This window comes from Pristis pectinata, chromosome 26 (assembly GCF_009764475.1).
Source record: "Pristis pectinata isolate sPriPec2 chromosome 26, sPriPec2.1.pri, whole genome shotgun sequence".
Classification (NCBI taxonomy): Eukaryota; Metazoa; Chordata; class Chondrichthyes; order Rhinopristiformes; family Pristidae; genus Pristis; species Pristis pectinata.
Genome location: NC_067430.1, coordinates 24,844,632 through 24,859,685, shown reverse-complemented (window position 1 = coordinate 24,859,685; position 15,054 = coordinate 24,844,632). Strand labels below are relative to the sequence as shown.

General features: G+C 38.4%; 1 protein-coding gene across 2 annotated transcripts in view; it reads left to right on the top strand.

Annotated features, from left to right (window-relative positions):
* The window catches only part of pex14 (peroxisomal biogenesis factor 14), a 193,024-nt gene extending 179,096 nt beyond the window's left edge, over nt 1–13,928 (top strand). Inside the window, exons 8-9 of one of the 2 annotated variants that reach the window (XM_052039288.1) lie at nt 10,111–10,202; nt 12,097–13,928. In XM_052039288.1, coding sequence (XP_051895248.1) covers nt 10,111–10,202; nt 12,097–12,535 — 531 coding nt within the window. In that variant the 3' untranslated portion in view covers nt 12,536–13,928. The remainder of the gene's footprint in view (nt 1–10,110; nt 10,203–12,096) is intronic. The other variant, XM_052039289.1, reaches the window with a different exon arrangement.
* The last annotated feature ends 1,126 nt before the right edge of the window (nt 13,929–15,054 follow it).

Below are 15,054 nucleotides of genomic sequence, written 5' to 3'. Positions count from 1 at the left end.
CAAAACAATTGAATTAAAGCACCTTTACCCTAAGTGGAAGATGTATTTTAAAAAAAAACAAGGCTGGTACACATCAGTGACCATGGTGCACAAAGTCCAGCAGTTTGGTAAAAAAACAGCCTTCTGTGCGTGTCAGGTCAAGGCATGAGCCCAGCCTTTTTTATGATGCTGCATATTTCCTTCATTCCTGTCTTGCACTTGGAATAATGTACTGATCCTTACTGTTGAGGCTGACATGTAAAAAAAATAGTCGCTTGTATGGGGTTTCATTAGGGATGATGAGTTGCATCAGGAATGGAGAGGATTGGGTAAAGACCTTGCAAATGGAGTTTAATGTAGGGAAATGTGACATCATGCACTTTGGTAAGAGGAACCAAAAGGCAGAATATTATCTAGACGGAGAGAGACTGCAAATGAGTGAAATTCCAATGCATGAATCACAAAAAGTTAGGCAGGTCCAACAAGAAGGCAAAAGGTGTGTGTGCCTTTATTGAGAGGGGTAGGTGTTTAAGAATAGGGAGGTTTTGTTACGATTATACAGAGTGTTGGTGAGACCACACCTGGAGTACTACGCACAGTTTTGGTCCCATTCCCTAAAAAAGGATATAGTAGCATTGGAGGCAGTCTAAGGGAGAGTCTCCTGGGATGAAAGGGTTGTCCTATCAAGAGAGACTGGACAGTTTGGATTTGTATTCCTTGGAGTTTTGAAGAATGAGGGGTGACTTTATTCAGACATAGAGGCTTACAGGGTAGATGTTGCGATGTCTCCATTAGTTGGAGAGTCACATACAGGGGAACATAGCTACAAAATAAGGAGCCAGTCATTTAAAACTGAGGTGCGTAGAAATTTCTTTTCTAAGTAGGAGGAGAATCTCTGGAATTCTCTGCCCCTGAGGGTAGTGGAAGCCGGATCATTAGATATATATAAGGCAGAGATAGATAAATATTTGAAAGATCAAGGAATTGAGGGTTATGGAGACTGACACAGAAAAGGCCAGCATAGATCACCATGAGGGGCCGAGTGGCCTACTCCTGCTCCCATTTTCTTGTGTACTTGTGATAGACTAGTTAATGGGAAAACTTTGATCTAATTTCTAATACAATATTTCCTCACCAAGATATCATCCAACTACCTCTAATGTTCAACTCTAAGCACTGCTTTATTCTTGCACCTTTGTTTAGAATTCATCTTTTGGATTGTGGTGTTGATAGCTAGGTTATTGATTTGCTGTTGATAACTATGTTATATATTTTGTGCGTTGGTCTTCATTGTTCTGGCTGCTGGATTGGAAACAGGTTGACTCTCCTGGAATGATGCTCAATTAAAACATTTAAAATCTGTCATTGGGGAATAATGCCTTGTGCTCCTTCCTTTCTATATGATACAATAAATCTAATGATTTATTTTTTCTCTGCTCGGAGCTAATTCTTAGATAATAGTGTTTTTATGACACATTTTGCTTAATCAATTTTTCCAAAGTTTGAAATTTGTCAAAAGAATTTTAGCCATCACTTTCTATTTTTGAAGTTTCAGCAAAAGGACAACAGCTTGTGTATATATAGCACCTTTAGCTCAGTAAAATGTTCCAAGGCACATTTGTCAAATGAACTGAGATGCATTAACAGATATTAACATGGGGAGAGGTACAAAAAGAAAAGAGAAGTTTACACAATTTGCAAATTATTACAAGGAATAGTCGAGAAACTTGGCATATTATAGCTTCACACAGAGGCTGCACAATGGGTCTTCAACACTGGAAAGTCCGTTGATGCTAAGTACTACTGCTACTAAGTCCATTGCTACTCCTGCCTGGATAGTGAAAAGCTCCACCAATTCAAGGTTCCAGGATGCTGTCGCAAACATTAAAATTTGGGGATAAATTCTTCTGTTAAAAATCGAAAAATCCTTTGGTAGCTCTGTTCTTGGAGCACCTTGAGTAGTGGGTTGATATCTTTGATGAGGCAAATTATATTCAACCTGTGTAGGGAATGAGCTTAATAAAGTAATTTTTTTTGTTATTTCACATCCATCTGTGTTTTTTTTTGCTGTAGTTAGGACAAGAAATAACTGTTGTAATATTTCACTGTGCTGGATTAGCTTAATGCCAACTTTGCAAATGTTCTACTGACTTGGAAGCTTTGTTAACATCAGAAAAATAAGCATGCCTTTTAAATGATGTTGGCTGACACACAGACCGAATACCAAATCCACAACCAGAATGAGATGCCAGAGCTACTCCACTGATCTGTCACAAATTATTCATAATGGAATTTTATTGCTTATTTGCATGATAAAGGAAATCGTAAACAACAATTTTATTCTAGTTTTCCAGAGATCTTAACAATGGATTACATTTTGTAGCGTTTAATATCTTTTTAAAAAATAATGCTCTGAATTAATTAGTAGACATGTAGTCTTCAATTAGTGGCCACCGCAATACATAAATGAACAAAACTGCATAAAAGTCATATAGTTCAGCTGTAGTTCTGCCCCAGTCCATCTGTGATCCAGTACTAATTCAGGCTTGACTGTTCTCCTGTACTTCTGATCAAACTCGGTGCACTACCCTTCAGAGATCACCCAAAGCACTTTGCTAAGCAGAGCCAAATCTCAGTCTTGCCTGGTGATTGCTGACTTGCATTGGCTCACAGTGAATCAATCAGATCTAAAATTCTCGGCTTCATGTTCTAATCCCTCAGTGCTCCATGACCTCTGAGCTCTGCATTCTTCCCACTTTTGTGTTTTCCTCACTCTTTTCATCCAGTTGAGTCTCAATGCTCTGGAACTCCCAGCCTAGACCCACTGCTTCATTTCTCTCCCCCTTTAAATTCCGCCTTAAAATCAACCTTGTAAACAGGCTTCCAGGCACTCTTTATGATATCTCCTCAATGTCAGTTCTTGTCAGATTACAATTCTGCAAAGCAGCTTGTGGTATTTCTCTCTTTTTTTTTGAAGAGGTTCTAAAGAAGCAAGCTTATGCTGAAAAGTATGGGTATTAAAACCAATTGCCTAACCTGTATCTAAACAGAATAGCTTAGCAACCGCTTGGGGTCAGAAATGACCTGCTTTTTAAAAAAAAATCTCGGATGAATATAGCTGGAGGAAGCTATCTAAAGATTCTGTGTTGCTCAATGAATTCCTCATGCAGACAAAATGGGAACCAGTAATCTTTGGAACACAACCGTGTTAGAAAAATTATGTTTGAAGAGATGTTGATTTGGATGTGCTGTCTATAATTTACTTGTCTTATACTCGAAAGACTTCAGAGCCTCTTGAGTGTACTATTGTTACACAATTGGAAGTGCTCTTCTCTATTCTTTTCAAACCATCAGAAAACATCAAGTATTCTCTCTGATGTGTTGCCATAGTCTGTGAACTTACAGATCTATGCATTTCTCCACAGCTTGTGTGAGAAGCAATAGGTGATACCAAAGAATTGAGAATCTAAGTAAACATATTATACTTTTTTTTGCTTTTTAGTCTTCCAGCTGTTCACATGTGTTACAGGTAAAAAGATTCTACTGTAAGCATGGATATACTTTCTCTTCTGTGCTGAAATTAGTCTCTCCACCTTGCATGGATATGTTCCACTAATGAGAGCTACGTATTGCTAAGTTACAAACTTGAATAACTTCCAAGTTTTCTTGCACCTGGAATGGCACGAGTAATTTGCCTATCAGATGCAGTATATATGGTGCTCGACTGGCTTTTTAACATACTACTAAATGAGCTTGGGTGGTCCATCTTTACGTTCAAACCAGCTTTAAGTTTCAAAAGAACGAAAAGAGCTGGTGAGTTGTTTTTCTTTCCCAGTGTTAACTATTTGACAAGTAGTCAAAGAACCTGTGTGGTGACTTCTAGGCAAATGTAAAGCTGTACTTCAATCCAAAATCACATGACCAGCAGTCAAAGTCTGTGCATTCCAGAAATCCTACCAACTTTTCCCTGATGCCATAATATAACACTGATACATGAATAATCAGACTTTTCAAACAGAACAGCTGCAGTGGCCAGAAGTTAATGCAAATGTTGAACATGGGGGTCCTTCCCTTTTCCTGAAGATGCTGTTGAAAATTGCCAGGTATTATATTCCATCCTGGTAGAATATTCACCATGTGTAAAGCAAAAATTTTAACAAAGCCGTCAAAGCAACAGGTGGCTGGTATTATGGCCCTCAGAATTAAATTCAAATTTCCTTTGGAAACATGGCCTTGCAGTTCAAAGCCAATGTGGAAAACTGCAAAAATTGTTTCCAGGTGCCCAATGAGTGTTCAGCAACACATGTTTCTTATTTAAGAAAAAACACTTATGAAAGCTTAGCGACTTATGACTAATTCAGCTGTTAACATTACTTAAGCAATGACAATTGGCTGAGTGCCCAGTTATATGAGGCAGCACAATCTTTGTACACACAATCTCTAAAACAATGCTAAGGAACATATATATTACTTGTATAAGGAATATAATATGTTTCTCTGAGCTTCTGGTTACCTGTCACTCTAATTCTCCATCCCAAACCTACTCTGACCTCCCTGCCTGTCTTCAGCCTCTTGCATCATTCTAACAAAGCCCAAAGGAAAATATGGAAAACAGCCCTTTATCCATCCAGGCACACTACAGCCGTTGGAGCTCAACATTGAATTCAACAAATTCAAGTACCAGCCTTTCTTGTTTGCACCAGCATTGATGAATTCTCGTGCAGGAGAATGGAATGCAGGCTGGGAGTGCTCAGTGAGTTGGGCAGGGAGGAAGTCCATGGCCATTCCTAGAGGGGGTGGGTTATCATCCTGGGACATTGTGGTGTTGGCTGTATTTTCGCAGATCCTGTCTGACCTGAGATTTACCAGCATTCTCATTTATCTCAGGCTTCCAGCTCAGTGTCTCAAATTGCCAGCATTTCTTTGTTTCTCACTCTCTGCTGTCCTTCACCCTCTATTTACACCTCCTCCAGGCAGATAAGCTGCCATTAACAGGACTGCAACACCTCTCCATTTTCTTTGGCTATCACAAACGTTCATTTTGTTCTCTCCACCCCTCCCTCTTCTCAATTTTAAGTGTTTTCCAATTTTTTCCAGTTCTGGTGAAAGGTCTTTGACCTGTAACATTAATTCTCTTTCTCTCCCCACAGATGTTGCCTGACCTGCCAAGTATTTCCAGAATTTTCTGCTCTTATTTCAGATTTACAGCATCTGTGGTTTTTTGCTTTTTCTATTGGGGAATGTGTTAACAAATACCAAAGTAATATATTGAGAATTTCCCATTTGCTTAATAATAGGTATATGCTATAACTTGACTAATATGGTTAAAAGTTTGCCCTGGCAATTTTCCCTCACCACATCACCTCCTCCTACAGTTACCCCCAGTCATGTTTTAGACTGGTATTGCACAGAAGGTGCTGAAGTGGTAAACCTCCAAATAGTTAAATGTGAGGTTGCACAAAAATATTGGGAAGGGATATTGAGATAAATTGGAAATGTGAATTCTCCTACAGTTTTGTGTTTATTGCCTCTGTTCCCAGGGTTTCAATCACTGACAAGGTCTTCTTCAACCACTTCCCAGAGCTCCATACCACTTCTTCCAATCCCAATTTTTTTCTGCGTACAGTATGCCCAGAGAGAAAAACACCTTGCCCAAATTTCTTAGTTGTACCTTTGAAGTACTGAGCATTTAGCTTCCATTTTCATGTCTATAAATTTGATCTGCTCAATGACACTCTTCCCCGTCATTGTCCATATTCTTTTGTTTTTGATTCTCCAGATACCCAAATCGCCTCCAACTAAATCTTCATTCCCTATTCCTGAACTTTTCTTTAATTTTCCCCTAATTCCACCATCCTTCAAACTCAGTCATGAGACTCACTTCTTGCTCCTGTGATCTAATACACTTGTTCTGCGGACTGCCTAATTTCTCTTTCTAGTCCCCATGCTAGCTGATATTCCTCTCCTTGTGGACTGTACCGTTTCATAACCACCGATGTTTACCCCTCATAACTTTCCTGCCAAACTGCTGCCCAACTTAAAGCAGCCTTAATTTCTCTAAAGTCTTTGAAATGTTAATTTTTCTCAAATCCTTGTCTGTGTCTTGATATAATATCAGGTTTAAATCTCTTTATTCAGCTTATTGCAACTGCTACAGCCATGAAACAGCCCAGCTATTGACACAAATGAACCTTTAACCTCAAAATTATTTATAAATGTTCTATTTATTTTAAATTCCATTATACTTTGAAGAGTTTATCTGAGGGAATTAGGATCCACATCCATAAAATTATTATTTTTTGGACAAGATTATTTGCTAGGCTGTAATTCTAGATCAGTACACTGTCCTGAGTCAATGGTTAAGATTTTCAGGTATCTTACAAGCTCTGGTCAAGTAGGTGAGCAATGAAAGGGATAGTGTAGATGGCTAGGATTTTATGTAATCCTTTTTCATAATAACATTGAACATGCTTTTCAATTTCTAGTTTAAAATGTTCAATACATATCACATCTGAAGTTCATGTTCAGCTGATTGCACTTGGTTCTAATGGAGGAGTAAACTCCTCCCACACTGCAATCTGCAGTGGCTGGTTGAATCACTGACAGGAACTTTGGGAATTGCGACTTAAATTATGGATGCATGGAAATCTCAAGGTTACCGGTGGTTTCGCTGTGTACTAATGATAAAGGCCGATAGGTTGAGCAGCACAGATCCACAGCTTATACACATCTGATAAATTGCCTAATGTACTCTAGGTTATAAATTGGAATAGAATTACTTTCCACGTAATCTTCTCGACAGTATCACTTGTCCAGATCCCAAAATATAGATCTAAACATCTTGACAATACGTTTTGTTTTACAACAAAAAACGACAGGCACATTCTGAATGCTCTGGCCAACCAGGTGAACAACGAAGGGGATAGTGCAGAGATGGCTTGAGTTCTATGCAATCAGTTTTCATAGGAACATGCATTACAGTTTCTAGTTTGAAATAGATTGTTCAATATGTATCACACTGTGCGTGGGTTAAAGTGGGAAATGTTGACTAGGAAGTCAGATTGACATTTAACACCTAACCACAATTGTCAAAATCCAAATTAATGTCAGCCTTAAAAAGTAGCCTTTGTTAATATGACACAGTTATTGCTCTTTTATACCAGGCATAATATTCATTGTGTTCCCATCTGTTTGATGTTTATTATTCTAATCTAAAAGTGTTTTTTTAAAAAAACATAAGATACCAGTGATTCCAAAAACAATATACTGCATTAAGTTATCCTTTTATTAATTATTAATTAATATTACTAATTTATTTCAATATTGCCTAAACTTGCAATGTTCAAATTTCCTTTTAAAGTGGGCGTGCAATAGCCCTGAAATTTCCTTTCTAAACTTCAGTCCAACAATATGGGACGTTTTTTTGCATGCTTGGTACTGGTTTTTGAGCAGATGTGATGTTAAGCTCTGGCTGGTGATCATCCTTGTAATATGATGAAACCTTGATTTTCCTGGATGGGAAAATTGTGCACAGTTTATATTAGGCAGCTGATCTATCGATCTACAACCTCTGCCAAATTTGAAGTTAAGCCTTATAAGCAATGGTATTAAAACCATAATAAAAATGAAAAATGCTGAAGATACTCAACAGTTCAGACAGCATCTGTGGAGAGAGAAACAAATAACATTTCAGGTCAGTGACCCTTCATCAGAACTTGCACTCAACCAGATTTGAACATAAAGAAAGCCACCAAGGTGAAGTACTGGAATGATACTAGTATCTGTGAAAATATGGTCTAGCGTGAGTTGCTGCCTTTGAGAGATTATAGTTTGTGATTTTGCCAACAGTTTGTCACCTTTTCATGCCGAGTCCTTAATGAACCAGTACCTTCATGTTACTCAGTGTAGAATGGGTGTGACAATTTACACTGAGGAGTACACATTATGCCCATCACATTTTTCTGGCACCATCAAAAGGAAAAAACTAACATGTCGCCAGAACCACACACAAGCTAAATCTGCTTGGTCAAATTCGCATACAGTTAAAATAACAGAGAAGAAAACAGACACAGCAAGATGATGAAATGAAAAGAACATAGCTTTCTCAATACATGAACTCTTCTTGAAAATATAACTGTTGGAGAGTCCCAAATCCTTGTAGTCATTTTCAATGTGTTTCTGAAATCACGTGATTTAGTGATTGTGCTGAAAACGTCAAATAATTATTCTGCTTCTCCCATTTACACCCCTCCAGAAAATCACATTCCTCTAAACCCTCTTGCAACTTTAACCGTCACCACTTTTATCGTCTACCTACGCATGCCCGCTGCCTTATCCTGGACTTTCTTTTGTGTTCTCCTCTTTCCTCCCTTTACTCTGTGTCTTAAAACTTGTTTCTTTCTCTGTAATTTTTCCCACTTGTGATTAAAAGCCATTGACCTGAAATGTTAACTAAAATGCTGCTTTTCTTCGGGTTATTTCCTACACGTTTTTTTTATTTCAGATTATCAGCATCTGCAGAATTTTGCTTTTTGTTTCTGATGAAAGTAGCTCATGAGAAATTCTACATAAATCCCTAATTACAAGTGCACAAACAGGACTTATGAAAAGAACCTTTATTAGATGCACATAATAAATCCTTAGTCCTTAACCTTGCGCTTAACTCCATGGCAACAAATAGTCAGGATTTGCCACCCACCTTATGCCTAGTGCCTCCACTTGGCAAGCCACAGTCTTTGCCCTTAATTGGTTTGGATCAATTCAGCATTAAAACTATCAAGCTCACATCACGATCGGCACCATTATTGACTTATACTAGCTCGGTACCAAACAAGTCAACCAACAAAGTTATAAACTATAACAACTGTTTACTAACTTGAGAATCCTAGTTAGCAGGACTTAAAACATTGATTAGATTAAATAGCAGATAGGGTTAATTGACAAAATAAATGGGAGGTTATGAATGCAACTTAATTTGTCAGTCATTTAACATTAAATTCATGCTGATTATAAATTTACATTTGGGATCTGACTGTGATAAATTAATGAGATTAATTTAGGATTAGTCTCATTAGATAGCTGACGAGTTAACATGATTGAATAACTAGTCTATTAAATAGCTTGCAGTATATATTTTATAAAGCCTGCTCTTATTAAACTGGGTGCTTTGCCTTCCTCTGGGGAAAATGGTGTTGCCCATTGAGACATCAGTGCAAAGGTGCTATCCATTCCTCCTGGATCTCCTGCTCTTGAATAAATTCATCTGGTAACAATATCTTGCTAGTATAGAGCTCAACTTTGATCTACGTGAAACTGGAACATCTCTGTGACACACTTGTAATAGGCAATAATAGCTACGCAGTCTTAACTATTTTAACAGTTTTCTTTCTTTCTGTCAGGCATGCACTTTCTGATTTTAACAGACATTCTTCAAAAACAAAGCTAAACAAAAAATTCTACTTGGGGGATTCCCATAACAACTCAAACCAAATTGCAAACTGAAGGCTCAGGACTTCAGTGGCAAAATCACTGCCTTATACGTCCAAAACTTAGAAACCTTTTAAATTCTATTGCCTCATCTGAATGGCATGTTCAAAGAGGTCAATCTCATTGCTGTTTGATCATTGATCCTCCTGTACCTCCTGATTCCCTTCCTCCCTCCCTCCCTCCCAGCCAAGTCACAAATTTATTCCCGAGCTTCTCAGGCCTTTGTGTAAAGGGAGTCTCAGACCGTTTCCAATTAAGCAGGACATCTTTGTATCCCACCACAACGAGACATCTCTGAACTGAGTAAGCGGGAAGAGGGAGTAAAGAACAAAAGGACGGTCTGCAAAAGGCTGGACAGCAGGAGAAAGTTAAATGACAAAAAGGTTGATGTTGCAAGGCAAGAGGGGATGGTAATGGGCAATAAAATGTCAAACGATGAGTTAGGAGGAGATGCAAATGAAAAAAAAACAAGTGTTATTGGAGGTATGTAACTTAAAGAGAATGAAAATAAATCTCAGGAAGGGCTATAATACTAACATTCTATAGCCATTAACAAGGCAGTTGAAAACACATTGTATAGTTTCTTGGAAGTATTTTTGGAATGTATATCTTGCCCACAGTTTACATTCTGATTGGTTTCCTCAGGCTTCCTCGTCTACAAATTGGCTTCTGGAGACTCAGAACATTAATGAATTGAAAGCTGAGATCACCTCATTAAAAGGACTTCTCCTAAGCAGGTAATGTGGACCCTGGACTGAAGTCTTTGGGAAAGGATAAGTAAGTTCTAGTACTTGCACGGTATTGAAAGAGTGCTTATTCACAAAAGGGAGGCTTTGGAAATGAGGGGGTTGCCTTTGAGTAATGAATTTGAAGGTGATCTTCCCTTCAGGCTCAGTGGGTAAGTGTATTAGCGTGTCCCACTGGTCTACACTGGTCACAGGCAGTGCAGCTGCTCCAAGCTAGTGAGAGCTCTGGAAAACATTTCCACTCCTGATTATAATCCAACGGCAGAGCACGGACACCTTTGATTTCAGTATGATCTTCGAACACCCTCTGATATGGCTTGCACATCGAGTAGCTGCCTGGATAATTGGAGTTATGTTGGCAACTGTGGAATGAGAGTCAGCACATTCAGTAGAGGAGAGAGAATAAATAGAAATGGGAAATATACAGGGGTAAGTGGAAGAGTACTTATTTTAAAATGACGTTTTCTCAAACATTCCAGGTCTTAAATCTCTTTCCCTCTGACAATTTACCCCGACCTTCCCTGCACCCATTCCATTCAGGTGGTTTTAGTATTGTGAATGATTCTTAGAAACGTGTTGTTTCCCCCAAGCTGTGTTTAGTTGTTAAGGCTGTCTGCATTCTCTAAGTGTATTTTTGGATATTGATTATCAGCATTTCACAAAAGCAAATGCCATTGTTTTCCAGTGGCTGCCACAAGAGTTCTTTGTGAGAACCTTCCTATCCCTGTGCCTTAAATTTCAGCCCGAAAGAATTTATGGAGATTAGTTATCAGAACCAAAAGAAATAAATATTAGTTTAGTTACCTTAGAATTAACATCTGTATTTTGGACCAGCATTGGATATTTGGCATTTACCGGCAGTGGGCCCTCCTGCCATAAAACCTCTCACTATCCCAGCAATGTCCTGTGGTACATTAATCCAACCAAGGAGTGGTAACTGTGTGGTCTCCTTTGTATTATGATTGCTGGATATTACTGTCACATGTAGATTAGTGAACACTTCTAATCTATCTTACAACCAAGTGAATGTATCGAGCAACCACTGAACAGCTCTAGGCTCTTCCTGTTTCTCTATCAAATTCACTAACAGTTCTTTTGTGGCTTTTTTCGACAGATGGTTAGCACTTTGAATTTGGTTTCCTTCCTTGTCTTGTGTTTGGCCAGTAGAACAAGCAATTGAATCAGCTTCAGAAGAACCTATTATTTCCTAGTTAATATCATCCTGTGTACACGTGTAGGATTTCTTCTATCATCTCATGTATGAAGGCCTTTTTGGAAGTCTGAAATGAGGTCACGAATTGCCTATTGAACCAGATAATTAGCTTTATTAATTCCTGGATGTGCTCATCAGTATGTCCCTCCATTCTGTGTCAGTAATCTGCAGCCCAGTACCAAGGTGATAGATGCGGTGCTGGATCTTTGAGAGTTATGCCTTGTAATTGCCAGAAAGCAACTTCATAATAGAAATCTAAGTCAAATTAGCATAATTGCAAAATCCAGAACGTTCGATCCAAAAAATTCCTAAAATGTTCAAGATTTATCAATGGATTTAACCCCTCACCTGATTCAATTAAAAGACAGCATTTTGTACCTACTTACAACAATGACTGAGGCAAAGTCATTCAACACTATAAGGAGGATGTTCTCCATAGAAATCAACAACATTCAGAATTATAATGTTTCTGAAGCCAGAGTGAATGTGCTTTCTCCTGGTAGTATATAAATTCAGAGTAGACTCCCAATGAGGAAGAAAGCTAGTGTTACTTTGGGTAAAATAATTTTTTTCTCTCATGGAATAATAGTGTACAAACCCTGAATAATGTTTACGGAGTTGGATTTTGCTACAATCTTGTTATAACTGCTCAAACTTTTTATTTGGCTGTAGGCGACAGTTCCCGTCTTCCCCTTCAGCTCCGAAGCTTCCTGCTTGGCAGATCCCTGTCAAACCCTCTACAATAGCCACCACTGTAACAGTCAGCCACAACAACAGTAGTAGCGACATCTCACCGGTCAGCGTTGAATCTGCATCCTCCTCGCCAGCGACAGAGAACCATAGTCCAGAAGGGGGTAATCTCGGTGGCCACATCGTTAACAGCAACGAAGTGGATGTTAAGTGTCAGGTGAGAATGGAAGTCCAGGGGGAGGAGGAGAAAAGGCGAGACCACGAAGATGAGGATGAAGATGATGATGTCAGTCATGTCGATGAAGACGATTGTCTTAATGTTCAAACAGAGGATAGACGGGGCGGTGATGGACAGATAAATGAACAAGTGGATAAACTACGACGTCCAGAAGGTGCCAGTAACGAGAATGACATTAACTAAATGTCAAGAGTGATTCAGTGTTTGGCTTCCATGAACAGAATTTCCCTAATTCCATTAATTTACTGTAAATATGTGCTTATTGCATCCTGAGCAGTGGATTTTTGCAAACCAACAAATTATGCGGTGACACAAGTAAACACCGGGTGAATTAGTGTGGCTTAGTTACACCCATTTGCACTGTGGAGGCAACATTATTGCATGACCAGGTCAGAAGTGTTCAGGATTCATCAGACGGAGAGTGTACAGCCTCACTGGTGAAGAAGTCAAACTGCTCAGCTCCCATCTTCCTGATTGTATAGATTGCAAACCCAGCAAAATTCAACACCCCGCTTGTGATGTGTGTTGTCAGCACTCAGTCAGCTGTTGATGTGACGCAGAATCAATCAAGAAAACATAGTAGGAAATCCAGGCTCCCCTTAACCCAAAGAGGTAGTGCCAGTAACAAAGCTTCTCTAGGTGTCAGCAGTCCACGTTGATAGAAGCAGCTCCAAGACCTGGTATAGTTAACTCTTGCTAAAAACATGATTGGAAATGAAGTTTGTGTCAGAATTCTCACTGTATAATTGGAATGAATGAAAATAGTGCATTGAAATTTTACATCTGCATTAGAATAACTAATTCTGTGTGACATTAGGTGCAGTGCAGACAGGGGCAGATCTGAAGAATGCGTATGTGGCAGTGTTGATTTTGGTTTGCTTGAAAGGTTTTTTCCAATTATTTTCTGTTTCTAATTCAAGAAATCTTTTTTCCACCTTTCCACCATTTCTTGTAAAAGCTCAATATATTGCTATAAAGAATAGTGAAGTCAAATCAAGTATCACAACACCACACAATAAAAGCATCCAGGAATACTCTGATTATGGAAGCAATGTTGGTGAGTCCTTATGCAAATCACAATAGATAAACCAAATTCCTTTCAGGGTGAGGGTATGGATCATGAACTGTACAGGCAGGATTTCAAATTATGCCTATAACTATACTATGACACTCACTTCAGGTATTTCTGTCCTCTTAAGGGCAGTGTTCCAGTCTCAGTTCCAGTTGATGTAAAGACTTTCAGCAGTTCACTGAACAAAAAGCTGTAACATTGCATTTTCTTTTGTTTAGAGATGGGATTGGGAAGGCAAAAGTCTTGTGCATTTTAAACACCTTTGTTTTAATTCTGTTTGATTCTAAGGAAGGTTTTAATGTAAAATGCCAAAGTACAGTGGCAATGATGAAGAATAAGGCCATTTGTTCTGAAATGCATTTGTGGTGTTTAAAATTGAACTTTACAGTAAAGCACATCAAATGGTTCAATACCTGATGTATTCATTAATTTAGAAATACAGTTTATGATGTTGGCAATTAAAATGCTCCTGTCTCTTTAAAGTTATTTATTATGCATCGAGTACTGGGATGGAATCTACATTAAAGGTTCAGTGACATTTGGGGTAGAGGGGCTGGTTATATTCTACAAAGTAAATTGAATATATTGCTTTTGTAATTGGAAAACTTAATGTTGCAACCTGCTTTTAATAATTTACCCAAAATAATATCATCACAACTTTGGGACAAGAAGGCGTTTATTTTAAAACGTTGAGAGCCAGCGTATTTTGTCTGGAGGTCTTTGATTGCTGAGTAATTTCTTTAGTTTTGTTAATCAAGCTATTAAATTATACACATTTTTCAGTTGTAGTGAAGTTATGATCAGCACATCTACTGACCTTTGAGAAAGAAGGAATTTCTGTGGTTTATTTATCTAACACAAGTTCAGAGATGGTAGTTAATTTATTGTCAGTCTTCCACAATACACATTAACAAATAAAACTATCAGATAAAGGTAGTGGAAACAAATGTGATTAATGAATGTTCTGGAAATTGAACCAGCCAGCAGTCCAACTCTCCAGATGTGTCAGAGGACAGGTAATGATACCAGTAGGGCCAGCGATGTAGAGGGGCTGGTGATTTGGTGCAATTCAAATCTGATCAGAAACTCAGCCCTACAACTTGCTGCATAAAATTGCAGATCCCTAGAAGCAATCTGGACCGGACATGGTTTGTGAGATCTTGCAACATGTTAAATGATTTGTTTTTGGGCCTGAGATCCTAGCAAAGACCTGTAGATTGAAATTTTAACCTTATCCCATTTGTTTCATTAAAGTCAAGCCCACCCTTGTCAAGATATTTAAAAGATTATAATTTTTGAGAATTATAAATTTTTGCACAGTGCATTAGGTTGAGCTAATCTGAACTCTTAGCCTCCACATAAGCCTCTCCTAATCCTCTTCTAACTTTATGATGATGAAACTTAAAATTCAGTCATGCTGAAGTTACATCTCTTTCCTAATGAACAAACTTAAGTTCCTTAGGATTTTCTTTTAATTTCACTTCCTGACTGTTTTCTTGTTTCTACATTCTTTTGAGCTCAATAATAAGTTTCTATAATATGGTTACGAACATACAAATCGTGAGTAGGAGAAGGCCACCTGACCTCTCGAGCCTGCTCCACCATTCAGAACGATCAAGGTTCCCACCTT